Here is a 27,642-nt window from a genome sequence, read left to right on the forward strand (position 1 = left end):
CCGTACCCCGGCCCACTGGACCCCGAACCCGTCAGGCCCCACATACTCTTCTCCGGCATACACCACGGTCAAGTAGGTCACACATTTGGAACTGAGTCTTGATTACACAATGGCAGAGTACATATGTTCATTGCAGATTTTATATCAGTGTACTCTCTTCGATGTGGTGCCACCAACTCTGTGCATGGCATTCTTACGACACATGTCTGTTGTCCCCTGCTGACTACTGTCTTTGGTCTACACTACGGACAAGTAGGTCACACATTTGGAACTGAGTCTTGATCATACATGGCCGTGTACGCAAAATAAGGAAGATTCTACTTCACTGTACTCCCTTTGGTCAGGTGACAGCAACCATGTACATAGCATCCCAACGACATGTGGCTGTGGGCCCTTGCTAACTGCTGCCCCGGCCTACACTGCGGTCGAATAGGTCACACACAATTTTGAATTCAGCCTTGATTCATTTATGGCTTACTTGATGTCATTGTACAGGCCTCAACGCAGACTGCATCCCCTTTCAGCCCCGGTGCCACTATGTCTATTCCCTAGACCCATGGTCACTTTCTGGTTGGACTTTGGTGGCGACTGAGTCCATTGACTTGGGGCTGTCGTTGCCATCATGGCGGTGATACTAACTTTGTGACAAAAACGAGGCTGAGGCATTCCACCCCTACATTTGCTGCTTCCGGACTGTCCCCCACAACCCTCCGCAACATACACCTCAGACATTGATGAGGACCCGCTCAGGTCGCATGGCCCATCTGACTGCACCGCAAGTTACCGTCCCCTGGCTGGGTGCTTGTGCCGGCCGCAGTGCATCCGGTGCCATTAACTCTGTGCTGGTCATGTCCGGGACCCCTTCTTCTGAGATATTGAATGGTGTCTGAAGCGATGGCCTTGGGGTCATCAACGCCATGTGTCTGTGGCCCTGCGCTATCCGCTGCCTCCGGCCTCAACTGCGTCCCACCAGGGCTCACACATCAAATCGAGTCCAGACTGGCCTGGACGCCACCACCGCCAGGACCGACTCTAACCGCAAAATGCCTGTGTCGAAATGGTCATACTGGCAGACTGATGGAGTTGCCTCCACATGTTGTGGATGCCATCTTCTGCCTGATCCCCTGCTCAGCATTCCAGGTGCCACTGACTCAGTGCACCACGAATCATCGTCCATTACTGTCTTGGTTATGTACTGTGGAGGGTTCACACAGCAATGTCACCTCAGGCGGTCTGGGAGACCTAGGACAACGATGAGGAAGATGATGCAGGTGCGACACCCCCCACTGCAGCTGCATCATGTAGGTCCCGAAGGGACAGAACCCTAGTTTCTCTTCACATGAGCACGCTCAGCTCTGGTGCCCCAGACTCAGCACACTGCAACTCACTGACACTTCTGTTTGCTCATTGTGTGCCCTCTGGACTTGTACAGGCTACCTACATGATGCTCCGCAGTTGTCCCTGTATTGCTGGTGTTGTCTGTTTCTGTATTCATTGTGTTAACTGTTGTATTTTTTGCCAGCACCAACAACTCCCTGAGTGCTGGCTTGCACCCACCCCACACACATCCAGCACAGACGTCACTGTACATGTGGCCCTGCCACTGAAGCGGCCGGGCGCACTTGCCCATTGCCAGTTCGACATAATATCTGTGTGTGTCCCTGTGGTCTTGTTGAATGCATGAGGGCCCTGGGCCCTACGACATTACATTGTGCTGTGTACAGCAGACGCAGACATGTTACTGCAGGCAGCGGGTTAGAGCTTGGGCATGTAGCTTTGTTGTCACCCACTCAATTTGTAAGGGAAGTGGACTGTGCTGTCGTACACAGAGCCAACGTGGGTGTGTGACTGATATGTGTGTGCCCCTGGGCGTGGTTATGTACTGAGGATGTGCATCTGCATGTGTCTCTATGGCAGTGTGGGTCTCCTTTGTGGGGTGTAGGTGGTCCCTGAAGGGTAATGGACACCCATGTATGTGTTCTATTACGCCTTCCATGGGTTCGGACCACACCCGCACCTGTTAGGCCACCTCCTTTTGGTGTTCTGACACCTAGCATTGGCGTGCCATGTGTGGGTCGGTGAAGTGTTGTGTGCCAGCCGTGCCTGCGGGTGCATCATGCTGTGTGGTCTGTTGCAGGGGCTGGGTTCTCCTCTAAGTTGCTTGATTGCCCTGGTCCTGGTGGTGGGTTGCATGGGATGTCCATGGGCTGTTGTAGGGCATCGGTGTCAAAGGTGTGGTGGTCATCTCCGGCATCACTGATGGGTTGTCTGGTGTGACCTGCTGGAGGTATTGTTTGTCCCTCTGCAATTTGATGGGGAGATGCATGTTGACATTGTGTTGACATTTATGTTGGTGCATTGTTCTTGTGCACATGCAGACTGTGTGACAATGTACATCATGGCTGTTTGGGTGGTGCTGGCAATTTGAGTTGGGACAGTGGACATTTGGACTACATGACTGATGTGAGGTTGTACTCGTACATATGCATCTCACAGTTCCCTGCTCTATCCAATGTGATTGGCCTGTTTCTGTGCATGGGCAGACCCAGTTGTGTCCCCTGTTCTGCAGTGTCGGTGTTGCACTTTGTGCCACATTGTCATGGGATGTGCTGTGATTGCTATGTGTGTGTGCTGCAGTGTGCCACGGGGTGGGCGACATATCCCTGGGTACTTGTGGTTGTGCAGTGTGCTACACATCATTGCGCATGTGTGCCATTGTGCTCATCTCCCCCTTCCCCCAGTCCCTTTTAGATCCTCAGTCTGTTGTTGTTGTGTCAGGTCCAATCGAGCTGTGTCTGGACTCCCAACTCCTTGCACCGTCTCCACACTGATGACAGGCCTCCATTTCCTCCAGCTCCTCCTGTGGCGCAGGACTCCCACCTCCTGTCGCCATTGCTGCCTTCCTGTTGGCAGCGGGTTTGTGCCTGGTTTAGGTTTCCACGTCATGCCAGGGCCTCTTGGCCTCTGTGGTTCCGTAAATTCTGAACCCGTGTGTTTATATCATGGTTCCGTTACAATTTCGGTATCTGCATATCGTAAATAGCGAGTTTGGTATGTACGAGTGTTTTCATCACGCTTCCCCGATGAATTTGCTGCATATTAGTAAATCTCGTCAATGAACACACGGGTTCCATCTTGTGCACGGCATCCATTTTGTTTGCATCGCCCTCACTGTAGGCAGCCTGACTCTGTAGGACACGTCCACCCCCCCCCCAGTTTGGCCTTGCGCTGACTCATGACCTGGCGAAAGCTGACGCTATTGCCTGAGGCGAAAACTTGCCAAACCAGTACCTGCCCTCGAGTTAAGCGAGGTTTTGATCAAAGGCCAGTGTTGTATAAACTTATATGACCCGCACCCACCTGCCCAACCTTACTTTCTATCTCTTTCCTCCGTTTCTGTTCCTTCCTTTATGACCTGTTTATGGTGGGGAGGTGACCATTTGTTTGTTATGAGTGGACGGTCTCTTCAAAGGAGGATGTTAGGCTGGTCCGGTTTCAACCCCAGAAGAACGTACGTTTTAGCCAGAGGCCGGACACATGGGATTGTCATCAATAATAAAGTATTGTTTTGGGTACATGGGGTGCGACCAACTGCACTTTAAAGAATGTTTGCCTGAAGCATGATTTTGGGTATAAAAAGGAGCGACCTGCTTTGTATTATTGAGCAGTCTCCTCGCAACCTACTTGTGTGGTACTTGTTGGACCTCTGCTACTGGCTGCAGCCAATAAACCGATCTTTGATGCCATCTAGAAGAATCCCGTGTTTCTGTTATATTGGTAATCCAGGCAGGAGAACCCGAGAGCTTAGAGCGTTGTTCCCTGGCGCTGCCGGACTATAAAAAGTTTGGTCTCTCAGTTGGCGCCCGAACGTGCGGCGATATCAGCGGTACCGGTCCAAGCTTGAAGATCGTGTGGGGCTTCGTAAGAAAATTCCGGAGGAAGAGATCTCCCACTTCATCGGTCCCTGTATGTCGCAAAAGTGGTCCGAAGGTCTTTTTCTGCGAGGTTCCCTCTTCCAGACGGCTACGAAGGACTGCTGCCCTGACTGTCGCCCTGCCTTGGACCCATTCATAATTCTTTGGACGGCGAAACACTAGACGGGTGATCTTCAGATGACGTCATCGATCATAAATAAATTGAGTTAAGTATAAAGTGGGTCGCACCCAGTCCTTAGTTCTTTGGTCCCTTGGTTTAAATACCTTGGTTTGTATTTGGTCTGGTTCTTTGGTACCTTGGTTTAAACACCTTGGTTTGCCTGGTTTGCATTGGTCCTTTGCATATTGGTTTGGTCTTTGGTAACTTGGTCTTTGGTAACTTAGTTTGGGTCCTTAGTTTTATTTGGCAATTGCAATTTCCAAAAACCGAGGGTCTCGTACATTTACGAGTATATCGGTAAAGATAAGCCTTCGAAGTTTGAAACTGGGTTAGTGAGCACGATGCCTAGCCGCAGTATTTTTGGTAATTTGGTCTTTTGTTGCAACAGGGATTCCCGGTTGGAGGACTCGTGTCCGATACCTCCAGTTGGAACTCCAACGTATGAGCTCTACTCGAAGCATGGCGTGGGTCCAATCACGTATAATGAAATATGGGTCCGCTACACCAAGAAAGATGGTGTTTTGCGATGGCCCCAAAATGGAAGCTTTGAAACAGAAGTCTTAGATAATTTAGAAGTAAAGTTATTTAAGAAAAAGGCTAGACCCGCAATGTTTGACTCTTTCCGCCTATGGCGTAAAGAAGCCCGACAACGCGAGATTAAACAAGCGAAGAAAGATAGAAAAGTAAATGGCATATCTATTATGCAAGCTGCTAGGCAATTTAAAAATGATGTAGAGGATAAGGCTCTTGAGGTGTCTGAACGACAGCATAATATGGCAACCGATAGATGCTATCCAGTATTAACACCTCTGTTGGAAAAAGTAGCGGAAGATTCTGAAAAGGATCCATTAATGTCTTATTTGTTAAAGTCTCCTCCCCCTGACGCACAAGGTGCTACTGCACCAATGTTGCCACAGGTTGCTCCTCCGCAATTGCATGTTCCCGTTCCTGCTCCCCAGTTTGTCCAAGTTCCTCCGGCACCTCCTCAGCCCGGATTACCTATTGCACCTGTACCTACTTTTCCTGTGCCTGTCCTGCCTCCCACTACTTTGCCGAACTTTTTCTCTCCTGTCCTTATGACTGACTCTCCTTCTGTTCGTCGGCGAGTAGCTGACACTGTCGCTAATTTTCTGACTCCTTTGTTTAGTTCGTTAACTACGAACGCCGTTTCTGACAGTCGACAGAGACGTAGTCAGCTCCCTAATTTTCAGGAGCGAGAAGTGTTGGATTTGTTAGCTCGTAGGTGGATTTCTAAACCGGCCAAATATAGTCCGCAGGTGGTATTGGATACGTTTCTGCAGTGGGACGAGCCTACGCAAAGATATGTGTTTGAAATTATGTGTGCTTTCCTTAAAGAAGATTGGGATAGTGATGAGTTAGATACAGTCCCCGAGGAGTTGTCTGAGCTACGGAGCAAGTTTGCTAAAGGTGTGATTGTGGGTTCTGAAGTTAAAAATGCGGTAGTAATACTTCTTTCGTATAGGTCTGCTCTGCCTCCGAGAACTTTGTTTAAACCTGATCATTCAGTTGGGATGAAAGCTAGGCAGTATCCTATGAGAGAGGTTCCTCCAGTTTGGCGAGAGGGAGATGCAAATGCTAATCCTCCTGTTTTACCACACTTCCAGCGCGTATGGATACATGTCCCATGGAAACGATCGGAAGTATTGACTCTTAAGCAGACTTTACCTGATCCCCGCAAGAATCCTGCAGGGTATTATAAAGAGCTATCGCAGACAGTAGAAGCCTGCGTACTGAACTTGGCTGATGTTGATATGCTGTTTGGCAATGTAGTACCACAGCCTATTTGGGCAAAAATTCGGCATGAAAATCATGTAGCAGAACTGGGTGATACGTGGGACAACATTGCTTTAGCGGATGGTAGACAAGTGGGCGGTGCGAAGCCAGAACAGTTAGTGACGGATTTGCCAGGTAGGATAATTACTCTCATGAAAACTCTAATGCCCGCGCTGAAGGTTAATTGGGATAAGTTAGCTGCCTGCAAACAGAAGAAGGATGAAAGTGTCTCTGATTTCTTCACGAGGTTTGAAGAAACTTTCATAGACCATAGTGGTCAAGATATGAGCTCTGAGGGTGGTCAACGGTTATTTGTAGACAAATTCGTTTTCAACTTACTTCCTGAATTGAGCCATAAGTTAAAAGATTCCGAGAGTTCTTGGGCAGTTTCATCTACAGCTCAAATATTGGCTACAGCTCAATATTATGAGAATAGAGACAAGGAGGAGAAAGATAAGGTAGAGAAAAAGACGAAAGATCTGAAAACTAAAGTCCTGTTACAACAAGCGTATCCACCCCGTTCAATCCAGCCTGAAGTACAGCAACGCCCTGCGTATCAACAGCAGCCCCAGTATCAGCGAATGCCACCCAGGTTTGATTATTACCATCAAACACAGCCCTTAGGTTTGAATCAGTGTGCGTATTGCAGAGAAGAGGGCCATTATAAAGGTGAGTGCCCTGCTTTACGGCAACGTATGAATGGTGCTTTTGTTCCAAGGGGACGTGGTAATTCTCAGCAGATAGCTAGGGGTAGAGGACGTGGTGCCCCTGTTCAGAATGAGCGCTCTTCTCAACCACAACAGTCACAGAACTATTTTGATCGACAGAATGTGCAAGATGGTAGATCTCAGCAGTACTATGCTGACGATTATCATGTCGATAATGAGAAAGTAGAATATGCAGATTGTTAGGACAGCCATAGACAAAGAGAGGGAGTAGTGTCGGTTCCAGTAGACCAAAAAGGGCCCTATGTCTCTGTAGTTACATTAGGTGTGACAGAGCCCTTTCTTCTGGATACTGGTGCGGCTAAGAGTTCTATCATGCACTCTAAACTTCCTGGCGCACCTTTGTCTGGCTTAACTAATGTCTCGGTGGGATTTTCTGGCGCCCCGGTTCATAATCCAGTGTCTAGTCCTTTGTCTCTTTCCATTGGGCCTTATGAATTGGAAGCTCCTCTGATCTTAACGACAGGTTGCGGCGAAAATTTGTTGGGTCTAGACTTGTTGAAAAGATTATATGCGACCCTGCACTGTTCTCCCTCAGGAGTACATCTTACCTTGGGACGGAGAGTGGTTTCTCCAATGTATGTGTCAAAAGATAAGCTTCCACTGGAATTGCGCTGTCTCCCTGATTCTCTTTGGGCTGATGGTCCTAATGATGTGGGTCTCCTTGAGATCCCACCATATGTTGTGACTTTGAAAACAAATGTTAAACTACCACGCATTCCTCAGTATAAGATTTCGAGTGATGGTGAGCGAGCACTTTTGGCGATCATTTATGATCTGATCGAGAAGGGTGTGATTGAGGAAACTAGGGGTAATGTATGCAACAGTCCAGTTTTACCGATTATGAAACGTACAGATTCTTCTCAGCCACCCGTGTACCGCTTTGTGATAGATCTTCGCGAAGTCAACAAAATTGTCATCCCACAGTTTCCTGTGGTACCGGACATAACTGCCTTACTGACGTTGATTCCTGCCTCAGCATCCTGGTTTTCGGTTATTGACTTAAAGAATGCCTTCTTTAGCATCCCGATCGCTGAAGAAAGCACAGATATCTTTGGCTTCTCATTAGGTGGGCGTAGTTTCAGATTTCGGCGCGCTCCCCAAGGTTATTGTGAGAGTCCCTCAATCTATAGTCAGGCTCTAAAAATGCAGCTTGATACTCTTGTGTTGCCGGCTGGTGCTGCTCTCATTCAGTACGTAGATGATCTTCTTGTGGCAGCTGATAATGAGGAAATATGTAAAACAGCTACGATTTCTTTGCTCCGCCATTTATCTGACTACAACCATAAAGTATCACCTTCGAAACTACAGTATTGTTGTCAAGAGGTGACCTACTTAGGTCATCTCTTATCAAAGGAGGGAAGGAAGTTGACCCCAGAAAGAATTAGAGCGATTGCACAAATGACTGTACCAAGTACACAGAGAGAAGTGCGTGCGTTTTTAGGTATTACGTCATACTGTCGCCAGTGGATCCCCAATTTTTCTTTGTTAGCAAAACCTTTGTTGGCTCTGACATGCAAAAATACATCCAATACTCTTCCTTGGTCTGACGAGTGTCAGAAAAGTTTTTCGGAGTTACGTACTGCACTCTGTTCGGCTCCTGTGTTGGGTACACCCGACTACAGTAAGCCCTTCACATTGTTCGTTCACGAGAGAGAAGGTTGTGCATTGTCGGTTTTGACACAGTTATTTGGTGACAAACAACGTCCATGTGCGTATTTCTCGTCAACTTTAGATCCGGTAGCTAGAGCATTGCCGAGTTGTTTGAGAGCTACAGCAGCAGCTGCAGTCTCTATTCGACAATCTGCTGGTTTGGTGATGGACAATGACCTGCTGGTATTGGTTCCACATGCAGTGGATACCTTGATGAACAGAACTAAAACACAACACCTCACGAGTGCGAGATTGTCAGGGTATGAGTTGACACTATTAGCTAGTCACATACACATAAAAAGGTGCAATGTGCTGAATCCCGCAACACTGTTGCCGGTTTCCATGAATGCGAATGAGGTAGAGCATGATTGTTTTCTGAGGACGGAAGAAGAAACAAAAGGAAGAGTGGATTTACAGAATACCGCTTTTTCAGATCCGGATGGTACATTATGGGTGGATGGATCTTGCTATAAGTTGCCGAATGGTGATACGACTGCTGCGTATGCGGTGACGACGTTGAGCACGATTGTTGAAACAGCACGAGTGAATCACAACTCCGCACAAGCTGCAGAACTGATTGCATTGACAAGAGCGTGTGTTTTGTCTGAGGGAAAGAGAGTGAATGTGTATACTGATAGTCAGTATGCATTTGGTGTGGCGCACAGTTTTGGACGTCTGTGGAGAGAAAGGGGATTCCTGACGTCCCATGGCACAAAGATTCAGCATGGACAGTTGGTGAATGAGCTTCTGGAAGCACTTACATTGCCGAAGCAAGTTGCGATTGTGAAATGCAGCGCGCACCAAAAGATTACAGATGACGTTGGTCGTGGGAATGCGTTTGCGGATGAAGTTGCGAAAGAAACAGCGAGAAACATGATGAGTCGAATGTATGTTGCGAGTAATGCGAGATGGATGAGTGAAGCCGGAATGTGTGAAGATACGATTGAAAGTGTGAAACAGATTCAAGCTGAAGCTACTGAGAGTGAGAAGAACGTATGGAAAGAAAGCACGGGTAAATTGGATTCGACTGGATGTTGGATTGATTTGTCCGAGCATCAGAGATGGATGTTGCCAAACGCGTATGTACATGCAGTAGTAACGATGGCACACGGTTTGTCGCACATCAGTGTAAAAGGGATTTGCAAGGTGCTAGCTCCAGTGTGGAAGAATTCTGGAATTTCTAAGTGTGCAGAGAATGTGGTGAAGAATTGTATGGTGTGCTTGATGCACAATCCTGGTAAGGGAACTCCAACTCCTGCAGGTCACTTTGCTCCCCCTACATGCCCCTTTGAGGTCCTACAGCTAGACTTCATTCACATGGAAAGACGCAACAACTTGAAATACGTCCTTGTCGTAGTTTGCGCCTTTTCAAAATGGGTAGAAGCTTATCCGTTAAAGGATAACACTGCTTTGTCCACTGCCAAAATCCTGCTCAAAGAATTTTTTCCCAGGTATGGGTTGCCAAAGATTGTGTGGAGTGATAATGGAAGTGAGTTCGTGGGTGAGGTAATGAAGAAAGTGTGTGCTGGTCTGGGGATCAGGCAGAAATTCCATAGTGCAAATCACCCCCAATCAGCGGGGCTTGTTGAGTGCTATAATGGCACTCTGAAGCTAAAACTGGCTAAAATTCAAGCGAGTACTGGATTATCATGGCCAGACGCGCTGCCCTTGGCGCTTTTGTCCATAAGGACGACCGCACATTCAAGAGTTGGGCTTAGCCCATACGAGGTAGTTTTTGGTCGTCCTGCCAATATTTGGGGTGTCCCGAGACCTAAACAATTCAGTAGCATAGAACATCCAATGTTGATTGACTATTTATTTGATTTGACTACTAAATTGCGAATCATTCATCAGCAGGTTGTTGAGAGCTTACCTAAGGCATCCGAAGATCCCGGCCACAAGTTGCAGCCAGGCGACCTAGTCTTGGTCAAAAATTTTCAGAGGACCGAAAATCTACAACCTCGCTGGCTTGGCCCGTATATGGTCCTTTTGTCCACCCGCACTGCAGTCCGGCTCAAGGAGAAAAAAAACTGGGTACACGCTGCCCATACAAAGCGAGTACCACTCCCTTTACCTTTTGATTCCTGGGTTCGAGAGGGTGTGGGGAATTCCGAATCCGAAACCATCCCTCAGTTTATTCCTTTTTCTGATGCCCAATTTGAAGGACATGAATCTGTGACCATTTCAGACACTACTGAACAATCTGGAACATTGCCGTCACCTACGGACTCTGGAACATTGCCAATACTCACAGACCCGAACACTCCTGCTACTGAACTTTTTCCGGACCATACTCGACCTGGAAGAAGCAGATATAACCTACGTCCCCGAACTCTCATGAACTGATTTTTTTTAATGATTTTTGTGTACATTTCTCCCAACCAAGAAACTTGCTTGTTTTTTGTTTTCCCTTTTTCCGAACCGCCACCCGGGTTCAGCCGGAGGGTCGCGGTGCAAAGACTCAGGAGTACAGGCTCCTTGACACAAGGTCAGGGGTTCTATTGGTCTTAAGGGCGTTCCTTGAGCTAGTAGGCGTAGTCCTGAGCACAGAAGACCCAACCGCCGCGGACGGCTCGTTAGAGGGTGGAGTTTCTTGGTTTGATGGGATTAGCTGATAAAATGTTTTTTAGTAAGAGTTTTTTAGTTAAAAGTACCCTATTGACACTCAGTATTTCGATAATTTTGGTGGGTGGGATTGTCCTCCTTTTTCAGCTCCTATCCACACCTACCCCACAACCTACGTCTACTCCTTTGTTTTCCACTGTTTCTATACACTCTTTTCACCCCTTGCCTGAACATGAACAAACTAGAAGACTGGAATTCACAAACAACTTGTTCATCCAATTGCTTCACCAACACCAATTAATAGTCAACACCACTAATTGTTGGGTGTGTGGGTTGATGCCACATACAATGGGAAAGGGTATCCCCTACTTAGTCCTACCTTTTAGTCAGAACGGGTCATCATGGGCTTTTCAGACGATGTTCCTTTTTGCTTTGGAAGTCTATCCCCCGCGTCCCCCGCGTTCGGTGAAACATAACTCGAATCTAGCCTTGGTGAAGGGAATTGCGAACATGAGCAGAGATGTGAATGCCTATATGTCTATTCCCAGGGACGAGTTATCAGCTTACACTGGGTGGAACGCAACTGGATACCGCATTAGTCTGGGTGGGAAACAGCGTAAGAGATCGTCTCCGATTTGGGTCGTACCCCACCGAGGTCATTTTTGTCTGCAAGGAAATGGTACGAATCCGAGGGCTCAGCTAGGGAAGAGTGTTTGCACTCAGACGTACATTTTTCCGTCGCAGTCTTCCCCATCATTTTTGGCCGCTAAGGGTACGTACTTTGTATGCCATAATCAGGCTTATACATGGCTGCCCCCAGATTTTTCGGGCATTTGCTTTGTTGCCTATCTGTTGCCCCCTACGTATACCGCTTCCGCTGACTATCACAAGACGAGAGTTGTGAGAGGTGTCTTCAATAAGGAGGACACCGCGGGTCAAGAAGCAGGGGATTTCTTTAAGGGATTCCTGCCGTACTGGGGACCCATGGTAAATAGTAGGCATTTGAGACAACTAACCCGAGTGGTTGAGTCCACCGTGAACGAAACTGCTGGTGCCCTTAGTAATTTGACAGCTGAGCTTCAAGCGGATCGCCTCATGACATTACAAAACCGTATGGTTTTAGATGTTCTACTTGCTGACCGAGGGGGAGTATGTAAAGTGATCCAATCGAGCTGCTGTGTCTTCATACCCGACAATGCTCCAACAGTGTACAAGGCCATTTCCAGGTTACATAAGATCTCCGAGTCTATACATATGGCCGAAGGAGATTGGTCGTTAACTGATTGGTTCTGGGGACTGTTGTCCACGTGGGGATGGAGAATTCTGACGATCAGTGGTATGGCTCTAGCAATCCTTTTCACTTGTTGCCTCTGTGTGCAGTGTGGTCCTGCCTTGTGTAGCCTTTGCGCTACGGTATGCGTGCGCAGTCCGCCTGTTTCACGGGAGGAACAGAGAGGTAGGATGATGCTTCAGCAACATACTGATGATCTGATGAAGATTGATATTGACTCAGATTCAGAATGGGTTATTGCCTAAGTGAGGGCAAAAGGAGGGTCTGTGGTTCCGTAAATTCTGAACCCGTGTGTTTATATCATGGTTCCGTTACAATTTCGGTATCTGCATATCGTAAATAGCGAGTTTGGTATGTACGAGTGTTTTCATCACTCTTCCCCGATGAATTTGCTGCATATTAGTAAATCTCGTCAATGAACACACGGGTTCCATCTTGTGCATGGCATCCATTTTGTTTGCATCGCCCTCACTGTAGGCAGCCTGACTCTGTAGGACACGTCCACCCCCCCCCAGTTTGGCCTTGCGCTGACTCATGACCTGGCGAAAGCTGACGCTATTGCCTGAGGCGAAAACTTGCCAAACCAGTACCTGCCCTCGAGTTAAGCGAGGTTTTGATCAAAGGCCAGTGTTGTATAAACTTATATGACCCGCACCCACCTGCCCAACCTTACTTTCTATCTCTTTCCTCCGTTTCTGTTCCTTCCTTTATGACCTGTTTATGGTGGGGAGGTGACCATTTGTTTGTTATGAGTGGACGGTCTCTTCAAAGGAGGATGTTAGGCTGGTCCGGTTTCAACCCCAGAAGAACGTACGTTTTAGCCAGAGGCCGGACACATGGGATTGTCATCAATAATAAAGTATTGTTTTGGGTACATGGGGTGCGACCAACTGCACTTTAAAGAATGTTTGCCTGAAGCATGATTTTGGGTATAAAAAGGAGCGACCTGCTTTGTATTATTTTTTTTTTTTTTTTTTTTGGGAATAGCTTTAAGGGTTTATTGTCTCTTAAGATAACTGTTGCTTTGAGAACAGTGTTTGTGATGTAATCAGTAATTTTTAAGAACATGGAAACGAAATTAGTCTTGATTTAAAAGGAATCATTCTTTCCACCCTGTTTGAATTACATTTTTTTTTTTTTTTTTTTTTTTTTTGAAAAAGTTTTATTAAGCAATAATTCGGTTACAAGTACGGGCCTACAACCACCCGGGCCGGCCGCTAGGTACAGAAGGAAATCTACACACATCAAAGCTACAATCAGTTCCCAGGGCACTGCCCTGCAGTGGCTCCAGATAGTTCTCGAGGAACAGGAAGCGTAAGTCCAACAATCACAAAAACAAAAGGACAAACAATACACAACATAAGGCGAGTTATGAAGGAAACCAGTGCGGGTCAGGCTCCCCCCGGGAAACCCCAGTCAGGACAGTTGAGCAAGAGGGGGTCAAGGAAGATGAACGTCCATATGTAGTTGTTCCAAAAGGCGCCAGGAGCCATCAAGGGTCAGGGGGACATGGCGATATCAGTATCTACCAGGGGGGGCGTACAGATGCCTCCGCGATACGCGTTCCATTGCCCCCAAATTCTACCCCATGCCCCCGGCTTGCCACGGGCCACATACACAGTCTTCTCCCTAAACATACACCAGTCCATATTCTCCTTCCATACTGACACGGTGGGCGGCCGTTGAGCGCCCCAAAGTTGCGCTATGTCCCTCTTGGCAATCATGTTCCCTAGGGCCGCCCACCGAGTCTGAGCCGCGCTGTAGTCATTGGGCTCCCACACATTCAGGACACAGCGACGCACCTCCGGCAGCAGCACAACCCCGGTGACCTGTCCCATAACCGTGTGGACCCGGCGCCAGTAGTCCGCCACCTCGCGGCACTCCCAAAGGATATGAAGAAAGGTGGCGCTGAGCCCACAGCCTCGCTTACAGAGCCCGTCGCCGGAAAATCCCATCGAGACCAAGCGCGGACCCGTCACATACACCCGGTGGAGAATCTTGAGCTGTACCAACCGAAGACGAGCCGGAATGGCAACCTCCTTGGGGGACGACAGTGCAGACTGCCAATCTTCGTCGTCCAATTCCACCCCGTCCCCAGTCCAAGCCTCCCGAAGGCGAACAAGAAGGTCCGCCCGGTGATTGATTAATTTTTTATAAATTAAAGAAATAGTACTATCTGGGACATGTCCATCAAGTATGCGGTCCTCGAGGGGCGAGGAAACAGGGATCTTGGTCCCCTCCCCGAAGACCGAGAGCAGGGCGTGTCGAACCTGGGCGTAGCGGAAGAACTCCCTGTCGGTCAGCTCGTATTCGACCTGGAGCACCGCGAAAGTCTTTACCGCGCCCTTGTGCCACAGGTCTCCCACTTTGCTGATACCAATCGTGTCCCACTGGTCAAACCCCTTCGTGGTCCACAAGCTACCCAGGCGGTCGGAAGCAAACAAGGGAGTAGCACATGTTAATCGCTCACTCCAGCCCGTGGCCGCAGTGGCAGCCCTCCAGGTCCGAACCGCAATCTTAGTAGGACCCGTAAGGGTCCGGCCAGCCAGGCGGGAATAAAGTGCCCTGTTGTAGTTCCCGCCGGGAAGCAGGAACTTGTCCATCTCATACGCCGGATTCAAGCCGGGCGCATACGTGGCGTGGTTAATGGCAGATAGCTGCGAGGCCCAATAGTACCTACGAATGTCAGGAAGCGCGATGCCCCCGTCATACCAGGGGAGAGTGAGCTTGGCAAGAGCAATACGCGCCCGCCCGTCCCACACCAGTCTCCTCTGAAGGCTCTCCACCTCCCGAAAGTAAGCCACTGGGATAACATCGAAGGAGTTCTGGAGTGCATAGAGGAACCTGGGAAGGGACATCATTTTAAACAGCGCGGCCCGACCCAGCGGGGACAGGGGGAGCCTGCACCACCGGGCCGTGTCCTCCCGCAGCCGCCGAAGTGGACGCAGGAGATTCTGCTCATAGCGAGCCGCCGGGTCCAGCGAAACGTATATCCCCAGGTACTTAAAGCCGCTCAGAGATATCTGAATCGGGAGCCGAGGCGGCAGGAGAGGAGGACCACCAGAGATGGGGTAAACGCAGGATTTAGACCAATTGATCGTGAGACCCGAATTGTTCCCAAAGGAGGTCAGAACGTCAAAGAGGACGTTGAGTGACTGCCGCGGTGAGGTGAGATACAGGAGAATGTCGTCCGCATACAGCGAGACCCGATCTTCGAAGCCCGGGCCCCACCGGATCCCTCTAAGCGAGGGCTCCCAACGGAGCCAGGCAGCGAGTGGCTCCAGGGCGAGAGCAAAAAGCAACGGGGACAACGGGCACCCCTGCCTCGTGCCCCTGCCGAGGGCAAAGGGCCGAGAGACCCGCCCATTCACCACCACTTGAGCCATGGGTCCCGTGTAAAGGAGCCTCACCCAGCCAATAAATCCCTCTCCAAAGCCGAATTTATCCAAGACGGCCCAGAGGAATGGCCACTCAATAGTATCAAAGGCCATCGTGGCATCCAAAGAAACCAGCACGGCCGGTTCGGAGAGGAACTCCGCCCTGGCAAGGGCACCGTGAAGACGCCGCAAGTTAAGAGCGGTGTTGCGGTGCGGGATAAAGCCGCATTGGTCCGGGTGAATAAGGTCGCACACGACACTCAACAATCGATTGGCCAGGACTTTCGCCAGGATTTTGGGCTCCGCATTGAGCAGTGAAATGGGCCGGTAAGAAGTACAGCGGTCTCGCGGCTTGCCCTCCTTGGGGATAACGACTATAGTGGCCAAGCGCTGGTCGGCCGGAAGGGAACCCGCCGCGAGAGAGTCGCGGAACATGCGGCTGAGAAAGGGCGCAAGCTTATCAGGACGCAATTTGTATAGTTCAATGGGCAGACCGTTAGGACCCATAGCCTTGCCCGAGCGAAGGGAACGGATCGCGGTCGCTATTTCATCCGACGACAAGGGAGCGTCCAGCCGCTCCCGGTCCTCAACGGACAGGCCGGGCAGAGCAATATCTCTCAGTAGGAGGCGAGAGTCATCCTCATCCCTGTCAGTCACCGGGGAGTACACCGCCCGGAGGTGGTCAGCGAAACATTCCACAATCTCATCCGGCTCAGTCACACACACACCGTCAGCAGCACGCAACTCGGGGACCACACGATTCACTCTCTCCTTTTTGTCCAGCCACGCGATCAACTTTCCCGCCTTGTCCCCCGCGTCATACAATCGGCCCTGCTGCTCCCTATACATAGTTTTGGCCGCGTCAGTGACCAGGGACCTATATTCGAACTGTTTCAGGCTAAGGGCATGTAGCCCGGCCGGAGTAACATTCGCCTCCAGGGCCGACTCCAACCCCGAGATGTCAGTCTCCAGCTTCACCACCGCCTCGCTCCTGACCTTCTTGGCCACCACTATCTGGGCGAGGGCGTGTCCGCGTATCACAGTTTTAAAGGCTTCCCAAAGGGACAACGCAGACGACACCGACCCCTCGTTTTCACTGAAGTATTGGTCCATGGCCCTAACCAGGCTGTCACGAGTCGCAGGGTCCCGCAGGTACCAAGGGTTAATAGGAGCTACCCGCCCTGCAGACCGCGACCCGGTGTCAAAGAGAAGCCACAGCGGAGAATGGTCGGAGATACCACGCGCCAAGTGTCTGACCTCTCGAATCCGACCAGTCTGCGCCGCGGGCATAAGGAAGTAGTCCAGCCTAGAGAGACTCCCATGTGCCCCCGAATGAAAGGTGAACTGACACTGGGTCGGATGCATTAGTCTCCAACTATCCACCAAGCCGAAGGTCTCCAACATCCCACCCAGCCATGACTGGGCAGCGGGGAGGGTCCTCGGTGGGTGACGATCCAGTTCACCCGAAACCACAGAGTTAAAGTCCCCGCCCATGAGCAGGAGGCCGTCCGGAAGGTCAAGCAGCATTCGACCCAAGTCAGTAAAGGTGGAGTTCTGGAGACCCGGGGGGACGTAGACCGAAACCAGGGTAAGGGGCTGCCCCTCCCACCTCCCAATCAAACACACATAGCGCCCTCTGTCATCCGAGACCATCCTCGTGATCTCCACCGGAAGGGAGGTTCGCAGGAGAATGCCCACCCCCCTGGAGCCTGTTGTGAAACCAGAATGGGCTACGAGGCGGTATCCCCCCCTGTTCATCGCATGGCAGACATTGCCGACCAAGTGCGTCTCCTGGAGAAACACCACATCAGGAGTCACACGACGCAAATATTGCAGTACAACACCCCGCTTAATACGATCCCCCAACCCATTGACGTTCCACGACATAAGCCTCAACCCGTCTCCCCCCATCCCCCCCAATAGATCAAGAGGCCCCCAGCCCGCAGCACGGTTCCCAAATATGGACAAAAATCAATACCTCGCCCTGTAAACAAAAAACACACACCAAAACAACCCCCCTTCCCCCCCAACCCCACCCCAAGTCCAACTCCCCCCACCCTGCACCCCTGCGGGCCAATGACCCCCCCCAACTTGCAGTGTGCCTGTCGCCCCCCTAACCCCATTCTACAAAAAGACCCCGGAGGAGGAAAGGGACCCGAACCCGCCCGCGCCCCTCACGGGTCCTGGTAAGACACAGTATGCAAAAGAAGTAAGACCCAACTGTACAGTGCAAAACCGCAAAAGCAAGGACCAAATGTCAGTCTAAGGGGACCCGTCACCTGCGGTGCCCCCAGAGGGCCCGGGCCGGCCACCCCCGTCCGGCAGCGAGTCCAGCCAGTCACTTGCGGCCACAGGAGAGTCAAAAAAGGCTGTCCGCTCGCCATGCTCCACTCGGAGTTTCGCCGGGTAGATCATCGAATACTTCAGGCCCAGCTCGCGGAGACGGCGCTTCACCCCTTGGAATCCCATCCGCTGTTTCTGGACCAGTTGCGTGAAGTCCGGATAAAAATTGATGGTCGAGTTCTCGTAGCGGACCGGGCCACGGGTCCGTGAAGCCTGCAGAATAGCGTCGCGGTCCCTGTAGTGGAACAGTTTAGCCACGATAGGCCTCGGGGGGGCCCCCGGCCGCGGCCGGCCGCCCGGGACTCGATGGGCCCGCTCCACGGCGAAGAATTTACTTAGGCCAGCCGGGGACAGCTGTTGCAGGATAAGTTCCTCGACCACGAGGTCCACCGGGCGGCCGTCTGAGGACTCCGGCACACCAATGATGCGGATGTTGTTGCGTCGGGCCCGTCCCTCGAAGTCCTCAAGCCGCCGGGCCATATGGTCGTTGGCCACTCTAATGTCCCCAAGCGCGGCCCGCAGATCCGACACCTCCGCACCCAGGGTGGAGGTCCGTGTATCAAGGGCCTGGACCTTCTCGTTGGTTTTGGAGAGGTCGGCCCGAATCAGGGTGACATCGATTGCGACAGTGTCGATCTTACGGGCCAGGGCCTCATATTGCGTCGCGATGGTTTCCCTGATGCCCTCGATGGCGCCCATAATGTCCTGCAGGGAAAGTTCCGCAGAGACGGTCGTGCCTCCCCCCGCAGCATCCGGGGAGAGGCCAGTAGCGCCAGGGGGCCCCCTGCCCTGGGTGTAGCGGTCCATGTTGTTGCTCTGGACCGCTCCCCCGCGCAGAGAAGCCTTGGTCTTGCGCCCCTCCGGACCCCCTTTGCCCGCCATGCGAGCGCAGTCTCTCAATGGGACCTCCGATCAAAAGGTGTGCGGGCGCCAGCAAAAGGACCACAAACTACCGATGTGGGGGTCGGAGGCGTCAGGCCCACCAGTAGCAGATGGAAGCAAGCCTTGGGCAGAGGCCCAGGAGGCACCTCGCCACCTTGAGCACGCACGCCAGCCGATCTCCTGAAGGCCAAAATCGAAACCGAAAGCGCTGACTCGGCAACTGGCACCGCGCTGAGGCCGCTGTTGTTCAATTGCAGCCCGGCCCCACGGGTCACCTTCACCCCGGCCACCTCCGCCGGGTGGGTCCCAAAAGTTCCGACGACGACAACTCAGGATTCCCAGGTCCAATTAGAGTTTTAAAAAGAGATATATGATCAGCTGGTCTTCATCTCCCAGATTCCATAAACCAAATCAGGATAATCTCAGGATATATTCCGAGGAGCAGAAAGGGTCCGGGGAGCCCTGTGCTCACGCGACCATCTTAGATGCGCGCTAGGCTCCTCCCCTTGTATTATTGAGCAGTCTCCTCGCAACCTACTTGTGTGGTACTTGTTGGACCTCTGCTACTGGCTGCAGCCAATAAACCGATCTTTGATGCCATCTAGAAGAATCCCGTGTTTCTGTTATATTGGTAATCCAGGCAGGAGAACCCGAGAGCTTAGAGCGTTGTTCCCTGGCGCTGCCGGACTATTAAAAGTTTGGTCTCTCACCTCCTCCATTGGCCTCCTCGACACTCCGTCTGCATTCCAGATAGTCTGATTGTGGGTCAGTTGCTGGTAGTGTTCTGTCACCTCCGTGACGCTGGTCTTGTTTTCCTGCGGTCTGCACCCCGTCTTCCTCTCCCTCTTCTCCTTGGCCTTCCCCGACCCCGTTGTTCCTTGCTGGTGGTTTGTGGGGCTTGTGGGGTTCGCGTTGACCTCTGTGCTGGGTCAGGGTGCATCCATGTTGCTACGCACTTTGGATTCTTTCTGGTGTGTTGTTTTTGTTGTTTTTATAGTGCATTTTCCCGCCAGACGCGTGGGATTTTCTGGCCTTCCGCTGGTTTTTGCGGCTTTTTATAGCATGATTGGCCTCATCGCAGCTTTTTTGGCATTCGTGTTTCGCATTTTTGCAGCATGGCATTGATTTTTGCGCTGCCATTTGACGCGTTATCTGGTGACTATCGCATGCTACCACCGCGTTGTGAATACTTGGTTGGCACGGCGTAATTTTCCCGCGTGGGGTTACGATGTTGAGAGTTGCGTTAAGCTACTCTTGCCGTAGTTATCACACGTTCTTGTGAATTTACCCCTTAATGTTTGATGAAGCTTATGGACAATGTAATATTACTTAAACACTTATTTTGTTGTCACCAGGGGGACTGTTAGGAGAGATAGATAGATAGGTATCTAGATAGTGAGCTAGATGGATGGATATGTGCTATACCTGACATTTTGCTTGCCCTCTTGGGAAAGCAGTACAGTGAATCATTTTGTCAAATGTGCCATAAATTCTAAATTAAGAAATATATATGGTACTGGTGTTTTGCTGGCTTAATAGTGTTAAAGAAGACAGTTGAATCTTGAAAATCGAATGCTCTGTGGCCTCAAAAAACACAACCATACAACGTGTCCTGCCTCAATGCCGCAATATGACAGCAACCAGAGCACAATAACTGAAACCTCTATTAAATAAATGAATTCTACTGCAATAACCATAATAATGATTTTAAATGAAATGACAGTCCGACAAGTATTCATTGGGTGCAAACCTATAATTACTTTTCAAAATAGCTGCAAAGATTTTATAAGCCTAAGCATACGCAGTGATTTTAATGGGGTTTAAATCAGTGATCGTTGTTTAGTTTTGATAATTAATCATTTATGTGTTTTGTTCTGTTTTCACATTTACGTTAAATATGTTCTAAATGTAGATGTAAATAGCAGTCAGCACAAAAAATAAAAAAACATGCTTGAAAAGTCAGCCTTCCAGGCCAGGAATAGGGATTCTTTCCAGAGGAGATCCTGGCACCATTTGGCATCTATATTTAACGCCAGCAGAGAAAAAAAAGATGTAATCTGAACACGTACAAATCACACCATGTTAATAGCAGCAGATAGTGGAAACAGTGGGTAGAACGGAAAGTCGTCTCAGCTACATAATGTGATGTGTCATAAAGTAAAATAAGGAATACATACAAGAGTGTGCCTTTTGGAGAAAAACATGTATTGCCAGAACTCCCTGTCATATACAGAAATACAGACTGATTGCTATGTGAAGACCAATGGCTGTAAATCTTATAACTGCAACTGAATGAGTGTGCGGTTTTTATTACATTGTGGAACAAGTCTTTCCAAATGGGATCAGTGCCACTCCAGACAGACAGAGCTAGCTCTGAAAAGCGCTGTTCTTCGGCTCCGAGGTAGGAGCCCCCAGCCCCGGGCAGCTGCCAGGGAGGGCGCCATGATGCTGCAGCCGAGCACACTTCACGTCACTGAGAGAGGCATAGCCAGAAACTGCAGGACGTGCCATTCGTCTTGTCAGAGCGGGTGTGCACTTCCCACAGGGAGGTGAACGGTATTACCTGCTGGTCTGGCAAGCAATGGCTGGAGTCGGAACCTTCGTGCAGGCCTAGCCAGTGGGAGGGGCATGATGAATCTAAAAATCCACATGAAAGTAACCAGAGACTGACAAATCGGAATTCCATAAAATGAACCGTGCTCTGACCCGCACTGATACCCAGGAACAACAGAACGGCAGTCGAAACCTATTTGATAGCCATAAAAAGTAGACACTTAGAAAAACAGTCTAACTTTTTCCTGGAGGATTTACGTTGTTATGAAAGTTTACAGTTTCCATAAGACAAACAGCTAGGCAATTCCAAGGCTGTATGTGTGCACAGTAGTGTTTAGTTTAATGTTGAGGATCGGCAGGCCAGACTCTCTTGACGTTCTTATATTGTGATATGCATGGGCTAAAGCGTGATCTATAGCTCATCTGTAGAGCATCATGGGAAATGTATTTTAATTACTCCACAGAAGTAATGCTTGAACTGTTCTCTAGATTGTGAAAACATTGCCAATGAGGTGTTGGGCATACCATGAGATCTTGGGCCGAAGTGTACGGAACGAACCACAATTGATTCACCATAAGTGTGAAAAAAGTCGCTTTATTGAAGACAGGTGCACCTTATACGAACATAACCTTGGCCTTTGCCTTACAAAATTACATCTAACTATACAAAATACATGTACGTATCCACCTCTCCCCTATTGTTTTCCCCAAACACAATTGCACTTTATTTAACATCCCCAAATTAATCAATAACTTTCACCCCTTTAAAAACTGTGTAACCTGCTTCTCAACCAGTCTAAAGATCTACCTACTCGATCAATAACTGTTAACCCTTAAACCCTGTAACATCTTCTCTAACTAAGTATAACCTACCTAAACTCATTACCTACCTGTCCCCAACCAAAACTGAAACAGTAACAAACTAGCCAAAACAGGCAACTGACGCCACGCACCTGCTTCAGGCGACAGACAAAATACATATCATTTCCCCCTGATGCACCTCTACCCAATGAAAACATGCCAAGAAAAAATGTACCATATAAGAACAAATACGCCCCCCCCCCCCTAAAAATTGGGTGGGAAAAAACTTTCCCTAACTACGGAGATTTCGGCAGCCGTGTCACCTTCCAAAATGGTGACATGGTTCCCGAAATGGCCGGCAATATTCCCCCGCCCAGCCCAAAGGTAGCCCAAGCGCGAGCCCAATTGGGCTCAGGCCACACCACCCGGCCCAAAAACCCCGGTCGGCCGCCCCCCCAAAGCCCCATTATACCTTTCAAGGACATGTGCCACTGCCCTGAATGGATTTTGTATACCAAGGGATCTTATACCTTTCAAGGACATGTGCCACTGCCCTGAATGGATCTTGTGACGGAACAGTGTGTTTTATTGTGTGGGCCCATAGTATCCCGAACACTTCGCCAAATGAGTCAAATGGCTCCATTCTACACACCCATGCTACACCATACTTAAGTATGGACCTATCGTGTAATGCATTAAAAAAGGAGAAGTTCAAACAGTGTTGAACTTTCAGTAACGACTTTGAATCAGAGGCTAAAATCTATTTTTTTTTTACATTCTATGAATGGTTCTAAAAACTGACCAGCGTTTGCTTCATATTTGGGTCTGACAATTCAGGTGAGCATCCTATGGCTTTTTAAAAGCTAGACTATCACAAACTATAGTAAGACTAATGAAACACGAATGGGAGAAGTGCTCTGCCGCTTACGTGGTAACATCATCGAAGAAGCACTAGAGCATTTAAAGTGGACTTGGCATGTCCAAGAGCATTAATCCCCATTCATTTCCATTAAGGCTCGAGGTCTCGGCTGCACTGGTGAAACTAACTTACATTATATTCCATCCAGATAAATGTGCATGCTGGTTTGTGTGTCTCCTTTAACTGTAGGTTGTGGTCGGCGCTCTATGCTTCACTGGTGAGTATTTTTTCTGGAACTATGTAGGACGGTATATTTATTTGTGCTTGGCTGGTGCTTAGGACATTTTTTGATGTATTTTCTTTTTTGTTTCTGAGGTAACTAAATTGTAGCTGTTTCAACTGGTGATTACCTTCTGCACTCTCTTCATCACATGCACTAACACTACAAGGAGTGCATTTTTCTTTCTGCACCAGGTGCACCTAATGTGGGTACTCAGTGGTGAGAAATAAAGCCACGTACTCCACAGGTAAGCTGAAGCCTCTATTATTAGAAACAAATATGCAATTTTGTTTTTTTGCTGTAGTCTCTCCATGTTATTAAAACACTACACTTCTTCCTACATACGTTCTGTAAAAATGCACTGCTTAGTAAATTTCCTCGCGTTTTCTACACACTTACTCAAGTAGGTGCAGAGGAAGTTAATCTATATTTCACACCACATAAGAAGAGATAAATTTGCATAGCCTCGTTTACATACAACGAGTAACCCGAGTTAGGAAATCAAATTATTTATGTAAATGCATTTATTTGAAATTTTAAAGGACTCTTTACTTCATAAGTAGTGGGTGATACTAGTATCTTCTGTTTTGGCCTTAACGGTGTATACTTTGCAAGTTGTGGGAGCTGTAACTAAGGGGTTGTATTATTATGCCTGCCAATCGTATACATTGTATCAAAACAGGAAAGATTGAAGCACGTATCAGCCTTCCCGGAATTGAAATCTGTGAAATGCAAGTTTGCTGTAGATGGCTGCAGCATTTGTTGAACCTACCCAGCTATCCGGCTTATTATGTTGTGTCGCAATCTGCAGGCTTTAGATAGTGGTGCGTCCTCTTGAAATAATGGTGGTGGTGCAGGGGAGGGGCAAGGGGGGGCGGCTGTTTCTGACACCTGAGGTGTGGTGCGCTAGAGGTTGCGGTGTGAATTGCACTGTCCAAATCCGTGTAACATTACTGTCCAAACAACCAACATGGTAATTGGGTATTGATTATCAAGGCCGACCTCGGCTGCTGAAAATGGACATGAAATCTGACCCATGAACCGACCGGCGGTCTCACAATGTTGTGACAACTGCTTGCAACATACCGAGAATTCTTCCTGAAACTTTAGGTTGTTGTTTGCGCAGAGCTCCTCCACGTGCTGCAGAAAGGCTTTTTTGGAGATCGGCCTGGAAGGAGAGATAAAAATAATCATGGAATGAGATCTCTTTTCCTCTTTAATCTTCTGCTTTCACAGTTTGCAAGGCGCAGTAGAGAGTGGCACATCCTAGAGCGGGCCGCGGTTCATGGCAGGGCCCTATGCAGGACGAACAGATGTAGCTTACAATATATGACGAAAGCACATAGGGTAGAGGGGGTAAAAAAAAACCAGTTCAGATAGAAAAGAAACACTGAATAAGGAAAGGTAGCGAGGGACTTGAATTCAGCTACTCAGCTCACCGCAAAGCACAAAGAAGACGTGGGGGCATAATATACATAGAGCTCTGGTGCGCAACAGGCATTTCGGACCTTTTCTTGTGCACCCCAGGCACTGCCGTATTACAGGAGGGGCCGCAGATGCTTTTGCGATCCCATGTGTAATGTGTGTTGCCCATGGAGCATCGCTTCATTGGCCTAGGCCATGGCCCCATGCAAGTGATGGAATCCTTTACCTTTGCACCTGCTCCATATCACAGATAAAGGTGCAGACGCAGAGACTGTCAGGAGGCACTCTGACTGTGCGCAACATAGAGGAGGTGCACAGTCAGTGAGCCTCCCGAGGGTGCCCCTTGGGAGGAGGGTCACCGAGGTCCAAGTGACCCCCAGGCATCCCCCTGCAAGTCGATTCACTGACTCACTGCACCAACCAGCTGAGCGGTCACTGCCCCCATTGAAAGGAAGGCTGGATGGCCACCTCCTGTAAAGGTGGACCAGTAGCTTGAAACAGCTGGCCCACCGTTCACAAATGCACAATTCCTGCACAGGCACATACCACACCTGCATTGGCAAGTGAGCATTTCCTGCCATTCACCTCACTGTACTCGGCAGTGCATGGTGCATGCACTCATGGGTGTGCTTCTGTGCAGAGTGGGACACTGGGCAGTGTTTGCAGTGTGGCTCCTGGTCCACAGCTACAAGCAACTGTTTCCTACAGGTCTTACTCTGTGAAAGGTATGATGAGCACCTGTGCAGTCAGGCACAGATCAAGCTGGGCTGGTACTAAGTCTGCCCCAGCCCAGGCCTGTGGATGGGAAAGACTGGTAGAGCTGTTACAGAGTCAGTGACAGCTCCGGCAGACGTGCAACTCCATCATAGTCCTGCTTGGGACAGAGATATTTAAGCTGGAAAGGATGGTGGAGAGTCAGTCACGGATCGTGCAGCCTTGACCTGCACCAACTTTGTTAGTCGTGCCCACCCCCTCAGGCAGAATTCAGAGCGCCACGCTCAGAGCGGCAGGTTCTTTGCCAGAGAGTTCTAGGCCAAGTGCCTTCTAATCATTCATCAATACAAATCATTAGTGTTTGCTAGCCAAATACGTCTGCACAACCGTGAAATCAGGCCCGAGTGTTAGCAAGCTGCTCATGTTTCTAAACTTCAGATGAATTCCTAGGAAGAAATGAGTCCCGTGGCCCTCTGTGACTACACCCAACATTGGCATGGAGCAACCGGTCTACTAGGCAGAATATATGGACTGTTCCTTATGGGAAAAGAATGCAGCAAATGCACAAAAACGACCTTCTGTAATTAAATGTACACAGACCCGATGAAGAAGCTGCTACTGAAAGGACACATACACACATGCCACATTCCCTGGTGGAAATTTCACTAGACCATTTACAAAATACTTTTTACTAGATACCACTGCGGTATATGGATTTTTTGGGACATTGGATCACTTATATTTAATGGAGAACACTAGAGAAACTTCGCTTTTCAAAGTATCAAAGACAACACAGAAAGAGCCATTAGACACCAATGTCCAGTTAGAAGAAGTGGCACAATTGAACTGGAAATTTCCCCACAACAATACAACTATATCCAGTTGAAACCATTTGTAAATTGTCACCTAGGATTTTTTCACCAGGGTTTTTAAACTATATGAATAGTTTAAACAGAAAGACGTTTGACAGAAATTAAAGTTAGACAAAGCCAAGACGGGTATGAACAGATTAATTAGAAAGGAATTTTACAAATAAAAGAAAGAGGCCAAGATAGGAACGACCATAGACCAAAATTAGGCATTGCTATCATAGGGAGCTGGAGTGCTGCATGTGGATGCATAAATTATACAAAATATTATTTTTTTAAAAACGTTTTCCAGTGTTTTTTTTCCAAGATTTATGATTTCAGTGCAAGGTTTTTATTTTAACAAATGGCATATCCTGGAATTAATTCTGGTTTCTAGAGAACATCATAACTTTATCTCTCACGAAACATTTTCCGCTCTTGCAGCGGTTTAGAGCATATTACACAAAATGGTGGTGACCTCATTGAATAATTACACAGTTTTTAACCCCGGGAGTTTAAATATCCCCGTATTGCTTCCCAAGCTAAAACACAGACATGCAAGCTTCACCCCAGAGAGAGAGAAAGCATTTCTCCAGTTACCATGCAATTAGTCATGCGTTTATGATTTATACCCAAGTAGGAGGCTTGCTCTAATAAACACACGGAAAGGACCCACAAAGCTAGCTATATTACTACAGTCGCACACATTTAGAATAAACTTACTTGAGCGATTTTCTATAACTAAGCAACCTGCAACAGAGATTAAGTTAAACAGAACAAGTTGTAAAATAGTAAATACTGCATGAATTCTCTTGAAGTTCTGCATGCAACAATAGGCCAACCTGCTCATTGCAACTAAGTAACATAAGAACATGTTTTGCAAATAAATAATTTATTTTTCTATAAAAAAGCCTCACATTCAGGCAGGAGCAAATTAATAGCAATTAGTTGGACAATTTTTCAGCAGTCACTTAATCAAATAGGTTACATATTGCATATTTCTGTTGCAGTATTTCACATACACTGCTAGAAATTCCCTTTGAGTAAAATAACCATATGATTGATGGAATGGTTGAATTAATCGATACTATTGTCATTGCTGTAGGTAGCATTACATTCCATTGTTTTTTCTCACTGTGACATTACAGAGAGAGACTGGCCAATTGGAAATCATTCTCAGGTCCAATATAGAAAAGGCAATACAGCCAGCAATACCAGCCACAACTCCTCTATGGGAATACATTCAAAATCAGACCGATTTTAGCCTCAATGGCCCACGTCAGTGAGTCCTATGGCACATCGTCCTACGTAAGCTATGTTTGAGAATACCCATGTCTCCTTGAGTGTTGTCTGGGACAGACTGCTTGAACAACATAAACATGTGCTGTAAAGAATGCTTTAATGAATCAGAACCAATCATATTATTCTGAGTATTAT

General features: G+C 48.6%; 1 protein-coding gene across 1 annotated transcript in view; it reads right to left on the reverse strand.

The window, feature by feature from the left end:
• PTPRQ (protein tyrosine phosphatase receptor type Q) overlaps positions 1-27,642 on the reverse strand; it is a 1,724,016-nt gene that overhangs the window by 157,894 nt on the left and 1,538,480 nt on the right. The window contains exons 58-59 of the mRNA XM_085652983.1: positions 26,929-26,955; positions 24,305-24,386 (exon numbers count right to left, since the gene is read on the reverse strand). Of these exons, the coding sequence (XP_085509109.1) occupies positions 24,305-24,386; positions 26,929-26,955 (109 nt within the window). The remainder of the gene's footprint in view (positions 1-24,304; positions 24,387-26,928; positions 26,956-27,642) is intronic.

Source organism: Triturus cristatus, chromosome 4_1, assembly GCF_964204655.1.
Source record: "Triturus cristatus chromosome 4_1, aTriCri1.1, whole genome shotgun sequence".
NCBI lineage: Eukaryota > Metazoa > Chordata > Amphibia > Caudata > Salamandridae > Triturus > Triturus cristatus.